At 31.2% G+C, this 25,118-nt stretch overlaps 1 protein-coding gene across 1 annotated transcript in view; it reads right to left on the bottom strand.

Annotated features, from left to right (window-relative positions):
* Positions 1–25,118, bottom strand: part of ARID2 (AT-rich interaction domain 2) — a 164,960-nt gene that overhangs the window by 47,695 nt on the left and 92,147 nt on the right. Inside the window, exons 2-11 of the mRNA XM_019653085.1 lie at positions 24,930–25,063; positions 20,051–20,269; positions 16,674–16,741; positions 10,450–10,516; positions 10,107–10,357; positions 9,679–9,775; positions 9,373–9,582; positions 8,418–8,585; positions 2,571–2,652; positions 519–653 (exon numbers count right to left, since the gene is read on the bottom strand). Of these exons, the coding sequence (XP_019508630.1) occupies positions 519–653; positions 2,571–2,652; positions 8,418–8,585; positions 9,373–9,582; positions 9,679–9,775; positions 10,107–10,357; positions 10,450–10,516; positions 16,674–16,741; positions 20,051–20,240 (1,268 nt within the window). The 5' untranslated portion in view covers positions 20,241–20,269; positions 24,930–25,063. The remainder of the gene's footprint in view (positions 1–518; positions 654–2,570; positions 2,653–8,417; positions 8,586–9,372; positions 9,583–9,678; positions 9,776–10,106; positions 10,358–10,449; positions 10,517–16,673; positions 16,742–20,050; positions 20,270–24,929; positions 25,064–25,118) is intronic.

The raw sequence follows: 25,118 nt of genomic DNA, 5'->3' as shown, positions 1-25,118 counted from the left end.
TATGATTCATATAATTATATTCTACAAGGGTGGGAAGCAAAGAAAGAAATACAAAAGATCAATTCTCTAATTTTTAAAGTCATTATCAACATGGTTGGGTTTTAAACAATTCTACTGCATATATAATTAACAAAAAAGCTTCACCTAGGCAATGCCTACTTTATGAGCTTTGAAAAATGTCAAAGACCCTGGATATTTGAAGAAAGTGTTAGTTATAGACTATTCAAGATTAAAAAGGGCAAAAGTCATGTCTTTAACATACAAAAGTAGGTAGGAAAGAAAAAGGAAACTAATTTCTTCCTTCTCTTTCTTTGATAAACCTCAAAATGTTCAAACACAAACACCAGATGTGATGTCCAAAATTCCCTTGTATTTAAACTTCTACTATACTGCAACCTAACCATATAAAATTTCAAGTAATGGGGATGTCTGAAACTAAATAGTATTTTCTCAAGAACAAGAGGTGTTGTCAGTGATGTAAATTAATTTTATTTAAAGTTAAGAACTATGTATCCTACCTAAGACATTTATAAAATCCAGTTGATGTTAGGATTCCACCACGAGCTAATTTACTGCAAGTTGAGAGGTACTCGGAATACATTTCTGCTCGAGAGACAGAACAATCTGGATTTACTTCGAAATGAGCATTTAGCCTAAAAGAGAAAAATAAATGGCATTATGCAATATACTATAGGAAAGTCTATATTTAAGTATGCTAAACCCATTTGAAGGCAGTGTTTTAAGACTAATAATTATGCCTATTAACCAAATTTCACTGTTTCAATATGTTATTAGCAAAAATACATGCTAAGTTTTAGACAGACAAAATCAAGTAAAGAGATTAACTACTCAATCATACTTATTTTAGTGTAAAAAATCATTAACAACAAAATAAAAATTATGTTAACATCCCAGTGAGAGCAGCGTTGGTCTGCTGGAAACAAATATTCTACAACAAATAGTTTTATTCAGTAAATATCTACTCAGGTTCCTGTCTTGTAATAATCAAAATATAACAGAAGTTCCCAATGATGAGCTATTGGACATGTGGAAAATGGAAGAAAACTGAACTAAAGTTAAATTTTGTTGGCTCTTGGATCAAATTCCTTCAGAAAAGAACTTAAGCTTTCAACTACTCCCTAAAACAATGATACTTACCATGCTGCACACACCCATTCCCTATTTCAGACTTCTATTCTTAATCCTGTACAAACTAATTCAAACTTTAGTTTGTCATTTTCATAAAGTGACTTTTATCTATAAGTTAGGATCGGAAGCCTAGTTATCCTTATAGGACTTTCTGGGACTCACTATATACATAACAAGCCAACTTACAGTTGTTTCTTTATAAACTGCATGAAATAATAATTATGATAACTAATTGTAAAACGAGTCTCTCCTCCTCTCCCCCTAGAACTGGCCTAAGTGAGCAACTGCAATTTATAAGACCAAATCTATTCCTAGCACACACACATTTTACAGTGGATGTGGTACATACATTTTCCAACTTTTATAATTCCTTTGAGTACTGAGTTTTCAAACTTTCTTTTGATACAAAAAACTTTTTTTGGTTCAATGTTGAAGATAAACATTTCCAAATATTATCGGAAGAGATTCATGAAGTATAAAGGGTCAAGGTGTAACAATATAGAACGTAAGGAAAAAGCAAATAATTAGCGAAATTTAAAACTATAAATCTGATTTAAGCAAAGTGAAACAGTCTAGAAAAAATTGTCATAGGAACAAAGATATGAAAGCACCAAAAATATGGAACACAGAGTGACAGAAGCATGGAATGGGAGACAAATAATATTAAGAGAATAGGAGAAAAGGGATCAAGAAAAGAAAGTTTTAAAAAGTAATACATCACTAGAAAGCGATCTTCTTATATTTCAATCTGTTAATCTTCTAAAGAATTTAAGTTGAAATTCATAAATAACATAGAGGCAACTAACCAAGACAAAATGAAATCGAACCAAACCTACATTTATTTTTTTCAGAAAGTGGCTAAGATATAACTATTCAGTCTTCTCAAGAAAATATTATTTCCAAGTTGCTTATTTCAATATAGACAAACTGCCTAGTTTATCATTTGATTAGTTTCCCCTCACTACTCACAAACAGGAAAAAATAACTAGCAATGAATAAGAAGTTTTGCTTTTGATGAAAAAGAAGGAACATTTAACAATAAAACCTGGTTTCATTTTCTTAAAATCAGTCCAATTTAGTTTTAATAAAACATTAAGAAAAAAAATTCTATAATCTGACAAACCTCATTTTCTACAAAGTCAAAGATAATTTTTTAACACAAATTTTACCCTGAAAAGAAATTATGCACTGTAATCAAAGACTATTTTAATTCTGAAGATTCTGATATTTTTCCTTCAAATTATTCTACAATACAGGTGAAGTGGTTTTATATTGTCATTTCTTTGTATAAATGATATTCTATTCTAACTAAATAGAAAAACAGAATAAAACATTCTGGATGACCGTTGTAATACATTTTCCTTTTCTCTTTTGCTTTATTCTTCCCAAGGATAAAGCCTTAATAGAAATAAACCACTTACCACTGACAAGCAAACTTCTCACTATCTATTTCCACTATTCCTGGAGGTGGAGCAACATGCTGTGCTACAACTGCTCTGGAAGCTAAAGAAAAAAATATATTAGCTACATCATTTAAAAAAATGTAGTCACTATATAGATGCCATATTTAGTTCATGGATACTGAACCAATTATTATTCACAATGAATACCTTTTAAAAAGGTGTATAAACATAATGAAAATATACAAATTTGAGAAAGAAATTTATAATGGAACACATATTATACCAGGCACTATCTTAGATGCTTCATATGAACTATTTTTTTTAACCTCATAATCATTAAAATAATAATACATGGATTATATAGCTAATATAAACTCTATTTTTCCCACGGATCAGACACTGGGTTAAATACTTAACATACATTATCTTTCTTAATTCTTTGGTAATATGGGTATAGATATGGAAACTGAGACACAGAGTGATTAAAACAACTAGCCCAAGGTCACACAGCTCAATATACCAGTAAATAAGCGCCTCTCACTTTAGTTACAGAAGTAGATTGTATCTCAAATAACTCCACTTCTGAATTTGAAAGATAAATGTTAACTCTATAAGTAGAATACACAAAATTTCTGGGATAAGATGAACAAAAAGCTATATACAAAGGAATTAATGAAAACATGAAAAATATAAGATAATATAAACTTATGATAAATTATAAGAATCTTACATATTTATAGTTAAAATTTAAAATTATACTATTTCACCATTGAATCAGCATGCTTTTATAGTTTTTAAACTTATATATGTACCCACTTTTTTTCAGGTGATATTTTTAACAAAACCTCAGAATCCTCACACAGAACAAATGCATTTCTAAATTATTGGAACTAGTGGAGGTCCACAGCACAAATCTGTGAATGAGCTGACGCAATTCTAATCTTTTGTTCAATGAGGTCCCAGGCTTTCATTGGGATAACAGCTAATAGCAGTCACTTCATGAACATTTACTCTGCATTAAGCCATTTACTTTATTTGTTTTAATCTTATATATAGGTCTAAATTTAATTATCCTCCTTTTGCAGATGAAAAAATTAAAGCTCAGAGATTACGTTCACAAAGGAACACATGATGCAGACAGCAGAGCTGGTGCAGCTGGAAAGCCTTCATTCAGGAGTGCTGGATTTGAATCCAGGCCTGTCACGTTTCAGAGGCCATACTGTGATATGTTGCTTCTTAACAGAACATAATTAAAACCAAAATTATTTTCCTGGTGCAACCCCAGCTTATCTTTTTTTCTCCTCCTCCTAACTTGATAACACCATTACATAAAATATCTTTGCAGGACCTGAACCTATGTAGAAATCTCCCTTTTCTTTATCAATTGTACTACAGGAGTATACCCTACTCAGGCTGAAATCTCCTGAATCAATTAACAGTCAATTGCACGAAACATTAAAAATTATGATGAGATTATGAGCAACTTTACAAACATTAAGAAGAATGATGCAGTCACAATTAAATTAAGAATATAAACCAGAAACATATAATTAGTATAAAGGTGGCTACAAATTGAGAAGTATTTTCTTCAGGATACCCAAAGACCTTCCAAAGGACACAAAGGCACCTCACCTTTACAAGGAATCAGTTTCCAGATACTCAACTTTTATATATAGTCTTTCCTAAAACTGCTTTGCCTGAGCACATCACCTTCTGTTTCATAATTGTTCTTATCCCAGTTTGGAACAGAAAGTCTTAACTTTCACTCATCCTTAATAGCATTGCAGGATTATGGTTAAATGTATGACTCTGGAGCCAGAAAGGCTGGCTCTAGAGTTTCAGCACTAGCTGTGTAACTACGGGCAAGTTACTTAACCTCTCTGTCTATAGAATGGGGAAAAGTAATAGTACATTAACATCATAGCTCATGAGGATTAGAGGAGTTTATGCGTGAGCCACTTAAAACAATGCCTGGCATATAGTAAAGCACTGTATAAATGTTAGTTGCTATTACTACTAGTAGTAGTACTACTACTATTTAAAAACCTCTGGAACATCAACGGGAGAATTAGAAACATTAGTGTCTCCAAAGCCTCCTTTACCAAGGTCTTAGAGTAGGGCTTCCTGTCCATACCAGCATTTTATATATTATAGTCAGGGGCAACATAGGGCATTAGAAATTGGGTATTTTGGCTCTTTGGTGTGTTCTGAATTTAGATATAGTATAGAGTGATGACAATTTTTGCTAATGTCCTTCCCTTATCCAACCCTCAACCTACAAAGATTGCATTACTTCTGAAGCAGAATCTTGTGTAAGTAAAAGATTGGGACTATTTTTAAAAAATACTAAAAGTGGTGGCATCTTAGTTCATTCAGATGACAATGTCATGGCAACTTTCAACTGTCATAGAATTCTGAAGTAAGAAATGGGGGAAGACATAATTTCTTGGATTGAGAAATATTTTTTCTGAGTAATAGAAAGTAAGGCTGATTTAGCAAGATACTTTTGATAATAAAGACTACCTTTATCAGGTAGGTTATATGCCAGACATATTCCATTATCAAATGAGGTCAATCTGCAGTGCCAAATCAAGGTTTTGACAAAAATGTATTCAAAGCACATGATAAAAGTACTTTATCAAAAAACACTGTATTGGTCTTGAAATGAACAATATTTCAATTTTCCTATACTAGTGGTTCTCAAAGTCTAGTCTACTGACCTGCAGCATCAGCATCTCATAGGACTTGTTAGAAATGAAAATTCTCATTCTGAATAAAAAACTCAGGGTATTGGAGCCTAGATAGATATCAGTGCTAAAGCCCACCGGGTGATTCTGATGCACACAGAAGCTGAGAACCACTGTGCTTCTTGAATATATTAGATTAAACAAGATGCATCTAAGTAAAAATAACAAGTATAATTTATAGTCATATCTTGTCAATATCTTTTTGATATATTTTCAATAAACAATGTCTCTAATACTAAGCAACAAATATGTACTTTTGTGAGTCAAGTATTGTTAATTCTTTGATCTCAACAAAATCATTGGAGAATTAAAGTTGTCAGATCTTAATTTTAATAATTTTTCGATAATTCTGAAGAATTTCAAAGAATTGTTAGTTCTATCTTCAGCTATTTATTGGCATGACCTAGGTTTCCAACTTACATCTATAAAAAGGAAAAACAGAGATACAGTTGATACTGAACTCATTTTCATTCTAGCAATAAACAATATTCATTCAGAGACACAATGGACTCATACTTTCCAGAGAACTAGGGAAAAAAATCTTGTTCACCTCATTAAGAGATGTACTACCAATTGTGCTTTTTATTTAATAATTACTTATAAAAATCTGTAATGTATTTACTTTTGTTTGTTGTACTATATATTACTAAAACTGGTAGTGATAAAATATAATTTTAAAGTTTTATAAAGTAACAGAAAATTTTAAAAAATTAAATTAAAATGTCTACATTTATAGTTGAGAAGTATTGATAGGGTGATGGATATGAATTTAAGGAGAAAGGGGTATTACAAAATTTCTGATATTAAGAGTTTATGTATTTTTTTAAATGGATGATGGTTAAGTATCAAGATTCCACCGGATATAGAAAGTGTTTCACTTTTAAAATGTCAATTTAATACACACAAAAAACATATTTGCAATTATTTAAATTATTATGAACAAATTTAGATGTTAAGTCAAAAAATGGGTGAAAGATCACATAAGTTTTCACAGTGATGAGACGAAGCAAGCAAAAAATTTGAAGATGACCATTCCCTAAGAAAACAGTATTAAACAAATTATGGGGAAAAGCCAAAGTATAAATGGTAACATAATCAAATAATCAAAAAGCTATCATTTATAATGAGCAAGTAATAAAGTGCTCATCAGATCAAAAATGAACCTTTTTTTTTTTTAGGTCCTTAGAGACCTATTCCCATTTCTATCAATGAGTACTACATTTTTGAGCAAGCCACAAACTCTCAATATTTAATTTTGTCCATTTGTCAAATGAGGACTAAATCTTACGTTGGCAGTGAGTTCATCTGTTAAGGTCACTGGTCAGTGACAAGGCAAAACACAGTAGCTTTCATCAAAAATATTCTTGAATATTCTTCAAATGGCCCATTATAATTCAGTGTATCACTAATAATTTCTTAATTCCTCTTGTTGGATACTGTTTCTCTATGGCCCTCAATTAATTTAATTTTCAGTTTCTTCTCTGAGGATAAGAACATACTCTACCACTCACTTAATTAACTGGTAATATGAACTGTTTTATTTCTGTTTCAAGGTTGAGAAACTATTAATATTCTGACCACTGATTCCCCAATATGCACTGGCTGTTTAACATCTGTTGCCTGTGGGCGAAAGCTCATTGGGTAGATCAGTAGTCAAAACTATTTTTTCATGCCTTTGATTATTTGTCCAGCTCTGTTAATTGAATTCAAGTAAGTTAAATGCATACATGACATAACAATACCATATACTTGAGAAGAACATAATGGAAATCAATGAAACATGTGATACATTACAAACTTTCCATTAAGAGTATAAAATTTTGATTCTATGAATTAGAGTAGAAGAGAGATTGGAACCATGATTAAATGAAAGAACAAGATAGCTGGAGAGATACAAAGAGAGTTTGAACTGCGTCATAAGCACTGGCAATTGAAGAGGCCAGATTATTTAGGAAGACTCAAACAAGATTTGGTGATTAAATAGATGTGGTAGTTAAAGATTAAGGATAATGAGATTTTTGTTTTAAGGGTAGTGTGGGAGGTTGAGAAAGATCTGAATGTATTTCTAGGTTGAAAAGAAGAAGCAGGTAAACAAAGAGATATTTAAGACATAGGAATGAGAAAATGAGAAAGACTGATATTCAGAGCACTGATTCAGAAGAAGTTAACGTCTCTTCCTTAGACAAGGGTAAGTTGAAGGAGAATGAAATTCAGATGACAATAAGTTTGTAAGTAAAGGATTAACAAGTTGAAGAAATTCATGCCACACAGCTTCCATGTTACCTGCAAAGTGAGAGGTAAGATCAACTGAAAAAACAAGCATCCTCCATTAAAAAAAAAAAAAGTACAAGGAAAGAGAAGTGTCTTGGGAACAGTGAGAGGTGGGGGAACAGGTGAGGTAAAAGATGGATTGTTTTTGTTAGGACAAATGAAGGCAGAGAGAGCACTCTACAAAAGACTGAGATTGCTAAAATATCAAAATAATGACTCAGTGAGGAGACAGAAGTCCAAGGACTGAAGAGAGTGCTGGTTATTAGACAGACCTGAGTTCTGATTAAAGATATTTGAGTTAAACAGAATTGATCCAAAGGACTCTAAGAAGGGTGCAAAGTGCAGATATACATACTTGTATATGTGTTTATGTATGTATGTACATGTGACTGATCCTAGGCTCTGATTCTGTGTGTTTGGTCCAACATTCAGGAGTATTAGGGGGTATTATACTTATGTATTCTGATGACCACCTGAGGAAATTATAACGTAACATATGATTAACCTATTCCTGGTACATCAATTTCCAATGACCAAAATCACAAATAAGAAACCCATTTGGGGCACTTCTTATCGCTCTCCTAGTTGTGAATCTAATCCCTCACACTTCTTTAAATCCTGCTCAACTTCATTTCTCTATTATAGTTTAATTCCTCTGTGCTCTCCTTGATCCTGCTGCTCCTGGAATGTATAATATCTAAGAAATTAAAGTAACATACTCAAGTTTTCCTTTAGCCTACTCTACTATAAAATATCAGTTCCCTGTAATACATATTTAAATTTATCCTTAGTATTAAATCTTACATACCACTAACCATACTGAAAAAGAATATGTAAAAACACTAACCTGGAGCAGATGCTACATGGATCTGCGTTTGAACTTGCTCTACAGCTTGTGTTCTAATTTCAGATAAAACTTGATGACTAGAACTTGGATGTTCAACGAGTTTTACTGCAGCTAGTGCATCAGGTCCAAACATCTGAATGTCCATAGACACCAGGCACACTAACATGTCTAAAATAAATTAAAACCAAAGTTATCAATCAATAATATTATACAACAATCACATCACTTAAAACATATGCTGTACAGAATACTAGTTCTCAAATGGCAGTCTACGAATCACTGTACATCAGGATTATCTGTGGATCTTTAAAAAAGATTTTTAGGTTCAATCTCTGAAGACTGATTTAGTAGCTCTGGAGTAGGGGTTAGGTATTTTTCTTTTTAAAAAGCTTTCCAAATGATTCTGATGTATAGCTAGATTCAGGAACTACTAATATGGAAACCGACATCTTAATTTCTCAATAATAACTCTATTTAGTCCAAACCTTTATTGACACTGATTTTAGTGTTTATTTGAAAGAAATCACTTGAATCACTGAATAAAATGTTAACATAGTACCACTACTGGCAACTTCTAGGAACAAAAAGAAAGCTTGTTTTACTCAGTTTTAGTGGCTTAGCAGTAGTAGTGGACCATCTGAAACAGAAAGACGTGCTCTCCAGAAAGTCAGGTATAGCAGTTTTGTTGATTTCAAATTTCATATATAGTAATAAAGAGAAGGAACAGAGATTACTAACAGTCACATACATCGTGGACTCTATATGATAGAAGTTTCTTGGTCATCTAAAACAGGCAGAAAGAATAATACAAACAAATGTTTGTGAAAGGGTGATGACTCCTCAAAATAAATAGTAAGCTCCAAATATCAATTGTGATTTTTGTATTGCACCACATTAAGTATTTTTTTCTTAATAAAGAAAATAACTTAAATGTTTCTTTAGTTTTTAGTCTTACCTATGCTCTTTTCTACTTTTGCAATTTTTGTGCAAGCTACATCTCCCATTTCTGTGAGCATATATAGCACCTCAAGTGTTGAGATTACAAGCAGCACATCAGGTAAAGTGAGATGACAAATGATCTCTCTGTATGAGTCCTGATCAACATATTCACAAATCAAAACACCATTATCTTCTGCTTTGCAAAGATTTCCCAAAATTTCCATGCCTAAAAAACATACACACAAAAACATGTATTTATTTTTTAACAGATGATAAAAAGTTTGTACACTTTAGACAGGGAGAAACTTAAATGAGCACTTACCCCTCATCTTCAAAAATCTATCCCTTGACATTAGGCATTTTGTAACAGTATGAAACATCAGATGAGTAGTTTTGAAATCAACAGGGTCCAATAAAAGCTAGAAAAAGAAAGGACACTATTACTGAGATAGGCTTCTTCCAGTGCTGTATATTTCACATTTAATAAAAACGAACAGAATAATGTTGTATAACTTTTAAGCATGTAATTACTGTGAGCATAGCCATTACTAAATTTGAAGCATCATTTCAAATATTTATTTTCTTCCACAAAAGTATGTGACAATTCTATAATCACTTTAGGCAAAAATTGCATGTAAGCATTGAATATTCTGTAAATATGGCAAATATAATAATGCCATATCCTAAAATTTTAAAGTAAATATTGTCACTAACTATAAAAACTGTTTTAGGTTACTGTCACATGCTTACCTCAGCTGCAATATTTCCTAATGTGTCAAGGCCTAATTGCCTTAGAGAAATAAAATGACTATGTGCAGAAAGTAATAGGAAACGAAGACAGGTACGATTAGCTGCCAAGAGCTTAACATTGCCCTCCTCAAAAGAAAGATTTCGCAAAATCACTGCAATCTGAAGTACCCGTTGTCCTTCAATATCATTAATGCCCAGCTTTCGAGGTGGATGAAATAAAGGTTCCCAGATCCATTCTCCTGATGTACTTTCTATAATAGAAAATACATATTTTACTTATTAATATTTCATTTATTACTATTGATAGTTCAAAGTTATTTAAAACTTTTCCTCACTGACTTACCATGAGACTTGTTTCTGTCAGAAATGAGGTCACGTACTTCATTATCATCAACAATGTCTTTCCAAAACTATAATGAGAAATAATTATATTTAATTTTGACAATTTGAAACAACTATTCCATTACTTTAAAAATGGTTACACATACTATAGAACTATAATATTTTTACTTTAGTTCATGTATATATCATAGTCTATGCATTTAATTCTTTGACATAAATGCTTGATTTTTTATAGTTAAGGTACTTATATAACAAGGTACCATTTGGACCAGGGGTTATTAGCCTGGGGTCCACAGATCCCTAAAAGGTCGTTAAACAAATTAGGGAATATATCAATGGAGGGGAAAAGGACATCTTTATGTTCATTAACTGTTAACTAAAATTTAGCATTTCCTTAGCATTTTCTTCAACTATGAATGTTAATGTTAGACAACAAACCACAGTTATATTAGCAGTAGTTGTGACATCTTCAACAATGTGAATCATAGATATTTTCAGATCACTTACAGCTATGAAAAAATATCTACAAATAGTTTATGCTCATCAGTACTTGAAAATTATGATAATCATTAAACCTGTTTAGTAAACTGCACATAATCACAGTATTCTTATTTACAGACACTATTGAGATATAGCTGGATACCTACTGAGTAAATCTACAACTAGAAAAAAAAAAATCAAACAGCAAGTGGTGGTGAAGTTAGGTATTCCCAAATTGGTAATTCAGATATTTAAGTTATCTTCAAGTATTCCTTATCTACAAAATGTTTTTTGATCCATATGAGAAAGGAGACAAGTAAAAATCCACTGTTTAATGTTCTTTTCCAGGCTAAGAAACAAATGCTTTTATACTGATATGTCTATACAAACTGAACTTCAGTGCATCTGTCTATGCCATTTAACTGCATTATCTTTTGTAACTTTTGTACTCATAAGGAAGCACATGGGCATTTGTTCATTTTTTATTTCTAAACCTGGTTATGTATATGTCAAAATAATCGTACTTTATTTTTTAGAATTAAGGTTCTTTTACATTTAAAGTCACTAGTCTGAGAAAAGGTCTACCACCAAAAGGATCCACTGCAAAGAAAAACTCATGATAAAAATTGTTTGGTAACAATAAAAAAAGATATATAAAGAAAAACGCAATTTTCAATAATCAAGACAAAAGGGCCATAAAGAATTCAAATAATAAAGACATCAGACATGAAATTTAAAATGATCATGGATAATAAAGAAATAAATGATAATGAAGTTTTGGGCAAATAAATGAAAACTATAAGAACTAAACAGAAATTCTAGAACAGAAAATAAGAACTCAATGGATAGATTTAACAACTGATTAGATTTGATTCAAGAATTAGTGAATTGAAAGAGAGCAGAAAAAACATCAAGTTGGAAGCATAGAGACAAAAGAACAGGAAAAAGAATATGCAAGACAAAGAGCATATAGTGAAAAGTTCTAACATAAAAATAATTGGAGTTCCTGAGGAAGGAGAGAAAGGGCAGAAAAATTTTTTGAAGAGGTAGAACAGAAAATTTCTAAGATAAGTAAAAGATGTCAACCTATAGATTTAAGAAGCACGCCAAACTCCAAGAAAGAAAACAGAAATGTGTAGAAGGAACTTCATAATAAAATTCCTGAAAAGCAATGACAAAGAGAAAAACTTAAACGCAAAGAGAGAAAAAAGGACAGGTATCCTGAAAAGGACAGCTACTAAAATGACAGCAGGCTTTGTAAAAGAAATAAATGAACATAAGAGAAGCACAGAATAATATAAGAGAGAATCAAATGGAATTTCTGAAAAACATCTGAAATAAAAAATATGACTAGATGGGCTTAATGGAAAAAAGAAAATGAAAACATAACAAACTATCCACAATAAAGTACACAGGAATAAAAATGTCTTAATGTCTAAAAACAAACAAGAGAGACACAGTGGCCTGTGGAACAGTATCTTGGTATATGGACTATATGTACAAACATAGTTCCAGAAAATCAGGAGAGGAAAGAAAAAAATTTGAAGAAATAATTGCCAAAAACTTTCTGAATTTCATGGAAAATACCAAACCAAGAAATTCAATGAACCCCGAGCAAGAAAAGCAAAAACCACAAGGCACATCAAAAATAAGTAATAAAGAAAGCACCTTAAAAGCAGTCAGAGAAACTACATCACACACAGAAAAATAATAAGAATGAAACTGACTTCTTATCAATAACAATGCAGATCAGGTGAAAATAAAATGTCACCTTTAAAGTGCTCAGGTAAAACCCTAAAACATACAAGTTTTTCTCCAGCAGAAACATGCTTCGAACATAAAGGCAAAATAAAATTTTCAGGAAAATAAAAAGCTGAGTGCCAAAACAAAACCACATCAATAATTTCATAACAACAATAGTAATTTCATAAAGTATAAATGGTCTGAACACACTGATGAAAAAAAAAAAAAGGAAATTGTAGAAAAGGCACACTGAGGGAAGGGGGTGGAGCAAGATCCAATTATAAGCTGTCCATAAGAAACACCATATTTAAAACCACAGATGAAAAGCACAAGGATGGAAAAAGTTGTATCATGAAAACACTAATCATAAAAAAGGTGGTATAGATAAGTAATAGCAGACAAGAGACTTCAGGACAAGGAATTATTAGAGGTGGGGAGAATATTTCATGATGATACATAAAAGCTAAATCATCAAGAAAATATAATAATCCTAAATGTATACGCAACTAATAACAAAGGCTCAAAGTATATGAAGCAAAAAATGACAGAACTGAAAGAGGATATAAACATTCATAATTATAGTTGATAACTTCAACACTCATCTCTTAGGAAATCAAGCATAATTATATAGAAAAAAATGATACAGAAATCTTGAACAACACTGTCAACCACTACCACTTAACTGATATCAATAAACACTACATCCAACAATAGCAGAACACACATTCTTTTCAAGTATGCATAAAACACTTACCAAGAAAGGCCATATATTGAGCCATAAAACAAGTCTTGATAAGTTTAAAAGAACTGAAATTATAAATATGTTCTCTGACAACAATGAAATGTGATTAAAAATCAGTAATAATAATTATGACAGTAATGCTAATAATAAAAGTTAGTTTGAAAATCAACAGTCAGAAATTAACTGGCACATTTCTATATAACCCACAAATCAAGGATGAAATCACAAGAAAAATAAAATATCTTGAATCAAATGATAAAAATTCAACATAACAAAATTTGTGGGACAGAGCTAAAGCAGCTTGTAGAGAGAATTTATAGCTTTATATGCTGATATAAAACAAGAAAAGCTTAAAACCAATGGTTTAAGATATTCTATTTTAAGAAGCCCAAAAAAGAGCAAGTAATGTATAAAAAAAGTAGTATATGAGTAAGATGTGAGTAAATGGAGTCATTCTAGTTTCCCTGTATTATTTAGGAAGTATAAAATAGTAAAAATACGAATTTACTAAATTAGGAAGAATTAAAATTATAATCTCTAGTGCAATGAATGAGAGAACCAAAAAAGTATATAAGTACCAAACTAAGTGGATGAAAAATGAAATAATAAACAATACTCAGTCAAATCAATTCCAAAAAAGGTAAGGAGAAAGGGAAAAAACCAAAACTGAACAAGCAGGACATATAGAAACCAACTCAAAACATGGTCAATTTAAACACAATTATATCAAAATTACATTTAATGTAAATGGAATAAATACACAAACATAAAAACTAAGTTTTTCACACTGAAAAAATAAAAAGCCCCAAAATATGTTGTCTACAAAAAGTCATCTAAAATATTAAGGCTATGAAAGGTTGAAAGCAAAATATGAGCCATATAAACACCAAATGGAAGCTGATATAATTGTACTGATAATCGGACCAAGAAAAAAAAAAAAGTAGACTGAAAGGTAAAAAAAGACACTTTATAATATGTTTAATTAACCAGAAAGATATAACAACTATAGTGAAGTTGTTAGATATTAAAGAAAAACTTCATATATTTTTAGAAATTAAGAAACTTCCCTTTTAAATAGTCCATGTATTAAACAGAAAATCATAATGAAAATTAGAAGACATTTTAAGCTGACATATAATAAAAACATTATATATCAAAATGGAAAGAATAAAGTTAAATGTGTGCTTACAGGAAATTTTATGGATTTAAATGTAATAGAAAAAAACAACAAAAATCAGTGAGGTAAGCTCCAGCTCAAGAAGTTAGAAAAAGTTTAGCAAATTAAACCCCCCAAATATAGTATATACAAAAAAATATAAAGAGCAGAAATTAATGAAAACATACAACAGAGGTGATCATCTAATTATCTTTAACTTATTTGTTTTCTTGATTTTATGTGATTACTGATTATACTGACAACCCCCATGCCCCTTTGTGACGTGTAAATATGTAAATAAACACTTTGTGTATCTTATATTTTAATTACCAATATTCTGGAGTTTTGAAAACTATCTGCTTAACTATAACCAAGAGACTTGGCTTTAAATGAGTAGGAAGAGGACAGGACATAGGACTTTGGGTCAGTTTGTGAAGCAGAGAATTTGAAATGCAACTCCATATCACGTGAGAAATTTGAAGGTCTAATGAGGGAGAAAAAAGGGATTGACTGTCTCTACTTGAACTTTGAGTTAAAAATAATCTCCTAAATATTTCACCACTAGACCTGTTCTGCAACCCCCATCGTTTTACTATCAGCATTATCAGGAAATCGCCAATAAAGAAATTAATATAAAGGCATTCTGAGGGCTGGCCAAGTGGTTCAGTTAGTTAAGAGCTTGCTTAAAAGTGCAAGCTCTGAGCAACAGTGTAGCCGGTTCAATTCCCACATGGGCCAGTGAGCTGTGCCTGAGCTGCCAACAGGTGGCAGGATGGCTCAGCTGGTGAGCGCACGTGCTCCTAACAACAAGGTTGCCTGTTTGAGATGGTGGGCTATGCCTACCGCAACTAAAGACTGAACTCAGCACCTTGAGCTGAGCTGCCACTTGGGTGGCTTAGGGGATAGAGCGCACGCTCTTAACAACAAGGCTGCCGGTTTGACTCCTGCATGGGATGGTGGCTACGCCCTCCCACAACTAAGACTGATCTCAGCACCTTAAGCTGAGCTGCTGCCCGGATGACTCAGTGGATACAGTGTGTGCTCTTTACAACAAGGTTGCTGGTTCTACTCCCACATAAGATGGTGACCACACCCACCCACAACTAATTAAACACAGCACCTTGTTTAAATGTGCTGAGTGGCGCGACTGGACTTGGAGCTGAGCTAGCTGTGCCCTCCACAACTAAGATTTAAGGACAATAACTTGGCTGTTCCCCTTCTCCAATTCCCCAACACTGTTCCCCTCTCCCAATACCCCAATAAAAAAATCTAAAAAAAAAAAAGCAGCTAAAAATTAAAAAAAAGTAATTCTGACCAGTATTTCCTTTCAGATTTTTGGCAACTGCAACCCAAAAATGAAAAAAAAAACCCCAACTCTCCATCCAATATGAAAGAAAATCTCACAGAAACAAATCTGCTGAAATTTATAAACCAACATTACAAAACACAAAGGAATATTCCACCCTAAGTCAGAGTGAGTAGAATTAGCGTTGCAAGAGGCTTAGATATTAGAATCTTCAGGTGTGTGTGTATGTGTACATATATTTAATTTACATATAATATGTTATATTTACAATTATGTTTATATATTATATGTAACTTAAATTATATTAGTAAAAAGATACTTTTAAATTATTAAAATTATTAAAAGCATAAGAAGAGAACAAAAAAGGCTAGTTTGAAAAAATACAAAGTGAATTTCTAGAAATTAAAACAGTCACTAAAATAAAACTTGACAAATGTGTCAAGAGGAATATTAGACACAGCTAAAGAGTGATTAAGTCAACTGAAAAACAACCCTAGGGAAGTTATCCAAACTGCTGCTCAGAATCTGGGTATGCTCAAGTTTACTGCTTTTGTTAGAGATTTATAATTTTCAGTAATCAATGTATAATTAAAATAAGAACTTCATTTCTGATAATTAGCTATTCTGAAAGATTTTTTATTCAACTTCATCACAACTTTTAAATAAGTATCTCTATGTATTATGATAAAGATTATGGTATGGGTAGTATTATGTATATGAAATGAGAAACATTCATTGATCCTTGGCCCTTGGCTACATGTAATTCAATGGTTCAATATTTTAATTTATTAAAATTACCTTAACAAAATCTCTATCAGTCTTCTCCTTCCATTCTTGTCCAAATACAGTAGAAAAGGATCCTAAAGCTAAAAGAATAGTATATTCAATAAAACAGAAATATTTCTTTCACTTATTTCCTTAATAGGTAGGTTTGAAAAGACAGCAAAAATACATTTTAAGATATCTTGTTCACTAAAAACTATTTCATAGTAAATGATAGAAAGTCATAATAATCTCTTTTGAAATCGTTTTTTTTAAATTATGGAATTTAAAGAAAATTTGTGTCTCTATAAACTAAAAATACACAACGCATTTTCATAATATTTAGATAGATATAAGAAAAGAGTATTAGTTACTCTCATTAGTTTTCTTTCATTTGTTGAAGAGAAAAATAAAATCAAACTGATGCTATTGCTATTAAATTGCCAAATTGTTATAATTTAAAATTTTCATACTAATTTAAAGAATAATGGTGTAATTCATATTTCAATAATATATGGCAACACATTCTTTGGAAATAATTCCCACAAATGAAATCTCCTTTAAGAATCATTCTCAGGCCTATAGCTTGTTTCTACTTCTTGAATTAACATTGTTTTAGGAGGAAAAGTCAAACCATCCACTTTCAAAAGCTGCTTCTTAGTAACACCCTGCCAGATCCCCCACAACAAAGGTTAAGGCATAAAGGTACATGTTATATGATTTTTTTCTCCTTTATGCTGCTAGCTTATATTGTCAGTTATGGGACCAGATAGTAAAACAGTATGATATAAATGTCTAAACTGTGACACTATATATCTTCCTTTAAAAGTTAGGTAAGTGGTTTCATCAAGTATCAGATTAATTCTATAATGAAAGCTACTGCTTTTGGAATGCAAAAAGAAAACTAGTGGCAGCTATAAACAGAAAATATAGTTTTTATGAATGTAATTCTTTCAAAAAACAAAAGTAAGTCTCTTTAATGGATGTTTTGTGACAAGCATAATAAATGAATATATTTTGTTGTAAAATATTGAATCTTTATAGTTTTATTATACCTTTAGGTATAGACCTAAAGTTACTTATTATCGAGTAAAATAAAGTTTGTAAAGTATTTCTTTAGAAAAGTATTAAAGAGGGTGAAGGGCCAGCCGAGTAGCTCAGTTGGTTAAGAGCTCGCTTAAGAGTACAAACTCTGAGCAACAGGGTCGCCTGTTCGATTCACGGCCCGAGCTGAGCTGCCAACAGGTGGTAGGATGGCTCAGCTAAAAAAAACCCCAAAAAACCAAAAACAAAAACATAAAAAGGGTGAAGAATAGAAACACTTTAACATAAATTATATTTATCAATGAATTTTACTATTGATATTAGGGTCATGAGGAAATGATACAAACAATAGATGTGAAAGTTTTTAATAAAAAATTTTACTACAGTGACCTAAAGAAGAATTTCATAAAATATCAAACTTACATATAAGTAGCAGCTTAACCAGAAAAATGAAGCCTGTATACCACTAAAGAGAGAAAAGATTTTGTTTGGTTGTCCTGAAAAAAACCTCATAATGAAAAACTTCACTGGAAAAAGAATATTGGATGGAAATATAAGATGGAAAAATTAAATTTTTGTCACACGGAATTTTTATTATACTTCTTCAAGCACACAAAACATAAACATTTCACATTTTCAAAGCAAGCAGCATCTATATTTATCTCTCAATTTGAATTCCATGCCCTAAAAAATAAAAATCTCTCAAAAGCCTAACCAAATCAAATATATCCATAATCCTCAAATTTGAATAAATTATTTTCGTAATGTAAAACCAATGTTTTAAGTTCCAGGTCTTCATGAAGTCCCTATGTACTCTGGAATTCTAAACTTCTGACTGTTGGAATGGTAGTAACATTCCTTAAATAGCATTTTCTAAATTATTAATGTTTTAGATTGTTGCTACATTGCGTAATAATTTAAGTCTTTTAGATAAATAAAAACGCCTAAAGAATGCAAGAAGATAAACTGGGTCTAAGGAACATCATGCCTCAGTGCACCAAACTGGTAAGATTACTTCTAACATACTATATACGAGTAATGCTTAGACAATGATTAAATGGTAAGACTTCAAAAAAATTACTCTGGTTTGAGAATATTTATTCTTTCTAAAAACTTCATTTTACGGTTTCTAAAAATGTTAAACAATTTTAAGCTCCATTCTAAATTAAATGCTAAAAGATGTCTTTAAAAGATCAAAATAAAATATTAGGAACCAAAGAACATGAAATTGAGATGGAAATCCACCAAATTTAGATCTTCAAAGTTGCCATACAAACTGAGAAGTACTGATCTTCGTTCCTTCCCATGTAACCAAAAATAGTTTCAGGCAGAGCAAGAAACTAATTTTCACTTTTGTTTAAACTAATTCCAAATTGTCTTCCTACAAAATAAGTACATGTCAAATTTTAAGGACTCCTACTTAGGTAATATCAAATAAATTTATGTTTGAAAGTACACTACTTGACACAACTGAAATTGCAGAAAAATAAACTCATGTGCAAACATGTTGCTATTTAAAGATAAAAACAAAGTCATGAATCCATAAAATATGACAAGAAATTCTTAGACTGTCTATGGTGCTATATATGTAGTTTCCTGTATGATAAAATAATTTCCATATATGTGAATACTTTATCACTTAATAGGATATACTTCTGGCAAAAGAAATTACAATAATGTTGGTGTAGGAGGGTTGAGAAGCAAAAAAATTTTCTAGCACTAACATTCAGCTGACACAGATATTTTAAAGAGAAAAACTATGAGCAGGAAAAGATTTCAAAACATATTTTCTAAATTCCTATGAAACTATTATACTACAGTTAGAGAACTGAGCAATTTGGTCTGAAGAATAGATTTAGTAAGAGATAATTCCACAGAAAACAAAAAACATGTTTATAAAAACCTGTAACTAGCAAATCCTAGAAGTAAAAAGGGTATGAAATATTTGATAAATCTTATTTTGATTTAGGCAGCAAATTTTCAAATGCATTGATCTAAACTACTTTAAAAAATTATAACCATACAAATAGCAGAAAGAAATTTCAGAAAAATAATTTCTTCCAGATCCTAGTTTTTTTAAATTAAAATTTGGAGCAAACAATCTTCTCAAATTAAGAAAGCCATATGTAACTAAGAAAAACACAAAATTTTTATTTCAAAAGCTCTAGTGAGACTAAATTACTATTCAAATATTTAAGATTAAAAAAAACCAAACATTATTTTAAATAATACGTTTACTATAATCAAAATAAATGAAGAATGCTATTACATTGACTAATAAAAAGTATTCTTCTCCTTAAATACCTTTTTAAAAAGTCTGTAAACACCTATATAAAATGATCACACAATATGTTCAGCTTAAAACTTACTGTCGTCAAACACCCCGGCATTAGCAAGTAATAAAGTGATGATTTTAGGGTCTTTTTCAAGTTGCATGACGTGTTTGCTTTCATTTGATAGGAGAGTGCATACATTAATAGCAAAGTCCACTTCATTTGGGAGTCCAGATAACAGTGAAAGCACCAATTTATTATAATCATTTGGCGAATTGAAATCCATAGATAGCCCATAACTTTGACGTAGATAATCTAACAAGATAAAACAAAAACACTTTAAGTTTATCAAGGAATAGAAACCATTATGGGTAATATCTTCTGAATACAGGACAGAACCTTGTTTTCTTTTATAAATTATAAACTGAGTAGAAGTTTACAGAGTTCAATTTTCTAAACTTCTTAAGTTAAAATTAAATTCTTCAAAAAGTATTAAAATACAAAACTGTACATACCCTCTTGGATGTCATTAACAAATTAATTGCCATTACTTTATCTAATCTACTTTTGTACTCTTGCATTTCAAGGGACTTATTCTGATTTTTATATACTATAAAACTAGGGAGACTGGTTCCTTTGGGATTTTTAACAATATCATGTTTTTGGATAACACCGCCTACCTTCTTTACCTAATTTTAGAATTATTACTTTTTTAGGCCATATTTATTATGACATAATTAACATACTAAAATTCATAATTTTTAGTTCTGTAGTTCTATGAGTTTTCATAAATGCAGTCTTTTACCACAACCACAGTGAAGATATAGTCATTCCATCACCCCAAAAAGTTTCTTCATGCTCCTTTGTAGTCAATCGCCTCTTCTACCCATAACTACTTACATCTCCTTTCTGTTCCCAGACCATGGATTGTCTTTGCATTTTCTTAACAGTGTCTTTGGAACAGAGGTTTTAATTTTATATAGTCTGACTTATAAATTTTTACCCTTACGGTTCATGCTTTTGAGTCCTAAAAATTTTTTCTTAACCCAAGGTAACTAAATTTTTCTGTAGGAGAATTAATTTAAAACACTTTTAAGACTTTGAAGGTTGGGAAGACAGGGTTACAGAACATAATATGAAATTGGAATATATACATATAAAAAATGTTATATTTCTAGAAATACCGACTCTTGGAGCAGTTTAGGCTTTGGTAACTATGTCTTGAGACATATACCCAAGTACATTTTTCACATAAAGATACAACTAATGGGAAGGGGCAAGAAAACAAGAGTTAGAACACTTTTACATGAAACATTTCAGAAACATGGATTAAAAAAAAATTTAGGATGCAAAGTAGGAATTTATTGCCACAACATGACACAGAAGAAATCACGTAGGTGAAAAATTTCTCCATTTTCCAATATAGACATTTGAGGAGGCACCTATTCAATTCTAATATATTCTAGAAATTTCTCCAATAGTATAATGGTGAAGAAGTGCCACACACAATACAGCTATAAATGGCTATGAACAGATTCTTTACCATATTTAAGGTTGAACAATAACATATTGTTCATTTTAATAATCTTGAAATGAAAGTTCTCATAAATAATAGAAAATAAATTATCTGGAAAAAAGTAACAGCACTTCTATGAATACAGGAATAGTTTTTGACATTACTCTATACTATGCACTAGAATTGATCATAAGAATCCAAGTCTCAGCAATAGTTAAGTTTTTAGATTCCACGAAACTTTCAAGCAAATTCTTCAATAGAAAAAAATTTGGAATCCACATTCAATGAATAAATATAATAATTATGAAAAGTCTTTAATTATATCAAGCTCAAAATAGATTCCTAAGATAATGTAGCTTATAAAAATGTTGATAAGATTTGAAGAGCCTCCCTTCCCTTTCCAAAAGAAATACAGTCGAGTAGCTACAATTTTATAATCAGAGTAGGATTGGAAATTTATTTTCAACATTCTTGACTCAAAGTTTACACAAATGGATCACTGCTAACAAACTTAATTGAATCTGAGGCAATCATTTCTCTTTCTTTTCAGTTCAAAGAAAGGGAAACTTGCTCCTGTGGAGTGCTGTTTACATTGCAGGAATTATAAAGTACTTTGATATTGATATTGGCAGTGATTGTTGTAGTGCAAATGTCTGCTACAATATGGAACATTTAAGGGAAAATCTTTGCTCAAATACAACTGATAAAACTAAAACAACAAAGTCTTCCGTATGAAACTTTTCCAAATTTCAGTACCAAAAATGTAAATGGACAGAGTACTTGGCCTGCTTTTACCAAAACGATTTGGACTGAATTAAATAATCACTAAAATCATGGCTAGCTCTAAAATTCTACAGTTCTATTAATCTCAATGAGTTATTTGTTAATTTTGCCTTTCACAATTTTTTTACTAAAGATATTTCAAGTAAATTAAATATTTTATTTTAATTTTAAAAATTGAATTTTTAATTTTAATTTAAAAATGTAAGGAGGTGAACAAAAAGTCCTATAATCTAGCCTATAATAGTGCAGAACTGACTGTATCCAAATCAATACCAAGGAAAAAAGAACAGAGAAAAAAAGGAAACTAAAGAATTAGGTATTTATGGCAAGGAAAAATATGAAAAACCATGCAAATAAATGAAAAAAAAACAAAAACCTTGATGTCAAAGTTTAATAATTCTAAAGTTCAAAGCAAAATCTGCTCAATATTTTTTGCTATATAAGTTATCAGGCAAAAGGAGCCAATATTCTTAAAGGAAAATTTGGTCCAATATTAACGTACACTATTCTCTTTATTCTATTCTATTATGACAATTATAAGTAGAATCGCACTTTATACCAAATGCCCTGGGACTACTGCCAAATGAAATTTATTAATTACCTTTCAAAATATTGTTTTAGAATAGCTTTTCTTAATATCAATAATAAGTATCTCTAGATAAATACATCTATCCGAATACATTTATCCAAACATACAAGGAGAATAAAGCTGTATGATCACAGATGTAAACACAAATCTTTTAAAGGTTTTAATTAAAACTTCCTAAAGGCTCTTAATCTACCACAACCTAATTCTATTTTGGTGTTTATTTATAAAACACACACACACACACACACACACACACACATACTTTTATAGCAACACTTGAAAAGAATCATCAGTGAAGGATTTGTTTTGTATATTATCATGTTAATTTTTAGAACACTGTCATAATGTTGCTATGACTCCTTCTAGAAAAATAAAGAGCATCTTCAAATTCATAAATGCTTCCCTGAAATACTACCTCTTTTAATTAGTCTGATATTCCCCAGCAATTCCTAGTTTTTTCCTTTTCTGATTTTGTCAAACATATAACATCTTATGTAACTGCTCAGATTTCCCTTAAAAAAAAAAAAAAGCCAGACATATGACAGGCAGTAAGTGTATCAGAAAGAAGTTATTACGCCAGGTTAAGCAATTCTTTCATTCCCTTAACTAGTGTAGATCTATCAATGACTTTCATTAGACTTCTGAAATATCAGAAATATTTTACATCTTCTTTGTTGAAGCAAATCTGTTTCAATTAGAGGAGGAAATAAAGAACCACATCTAGAAAAAAAATCATATTAAACAAGGTCAAACACAGAAGTAGGTGAGTTTGGGGATCTGTAATAGCAGGCATCAAACTCTATTTAAGCTACAATAATGGACAGTTCTGAGGTTGCTGTAATATAGGAACCAACCACAGAGTTATAAAGCTGAAAATGGTCTTAAAGGTCATTAGTACAAGGCTGCATTCAATGTAGAAATACCCTCTATAACACCCTTGAATGAGAGAATGGTCATTAGCCCCTGTTAGGAACAGGGAGCATATCACCTAATAAGTCATCCCATTTTATTTTCAGCTTAAACTATTAGCAAGATCGTCTACATGGTGACTTAAAATGTTCTCTTTTAATTTTGGTTCTTGACGTAATAACCACTCATTAAAACCAAAGCTAGGTTTGGTTTGCACTCATTACCACCTGGCTCCAATTATATAAAACCATCACATGAAGCCTATCCTAATGGAGATCATAGATTGTGTTTCTTCAGTTATTACTGATTGGGGAAGAAATATGGAGTCAAATTCAACATGAAAGAAAGTTTGAAAATAGATAATGGAAAATTAGTGATACTGGCACAAATGAGAGATATTAAATGTAAGAATTACCTACAAGAGATTGGGACTAGCAACCAACAAAGAATAAATATCTAGATCATTATGTATTTTATAAAGAAGATGCTGTTGAAAAAGACATTAGCTCTTCTTTTTTAGGCCAAATGCTGGTGACTGAAGAAAAGAGACGTTTATCTCTTCAGAGCACTCTTCCTAGTCATCACAGCCCCAACCCCCAAGTCTCTAAACTGGAACCACCATCTATTCCGCTTCAAGAACCTCTTTATTAGACTCTCAGCCTGGTTATTTCCAATTTGAGTCCTGTTCTTCTTAGCTGCAGATTCATCTATAACCATTACAAGAATGACAACCGAAAAAAATCTTATTCCTGGAACACAGCAGGAGAATAGTTAGAAACATTTCTGAGGAATTCTGGTGTTGGGAATTCCAATAATTGTAGAAAATCTGACAGATGCTATCTAAGTATTCTTGGCTTTCATAATTTTAACAGAATCTTCCTCTTTTCAAGGTAGTGACTATTCAGGCTAAATGGATAATTAGCCAAAGAAATAAGGAAAAAATTTCACTTAAAAGGATAGGTATTATAACTCTGGAAATTCCTGCAACTAAAAATCTTATACAGCCTATGATAGAAATGCCCCGATTCCAATTAGATGTTGATCTTTGAAAGTTGCATTACCACAAGGGTTTAAGTGTTCTCAAGTAGAAAGTAAGGGACAAATTCATTGAATAATATCTATTTTCCTAATTCAAAACTTTGGACCTATGCCCTGTTAATTTCCAATGATATTTTTACCTGATACACTGTGTTGCTGGTAATTGTAGGAAGATGGAATTGCACCAATAGGAAGCTGTGGCTTGGGATTGCCTGGTGGTACCTCATCATCATCCTCCCCAAAATGATGAACTTTCTCGTACTTTTCTAGGTAACTGAAATAGAAAAACAGCACGGCAGAGATTTAAAAATAAATTTAAAAATAAATAG

The sequence above is a fragment of the Hipposideros armiger genome, unplaced genomic scaffold, assembly GCF_001890085.2.
Source record: "Hipposideros armiger isolate ML-2016 unplaced genomic scaffold, ASM189008v1 scaffold_194, whole genome shotgun sequence".
Taxonomy (NCBI): domain Eukaryota; kingdom Metazoa; phylum Chordata; class Mammalia; order Chiroptera; family Hipposideridae; genus Hipposideros; species Hipposideros armiger.
This window is presented reverse-complemented; position numbering and strand designations above follow the sequence as displayed.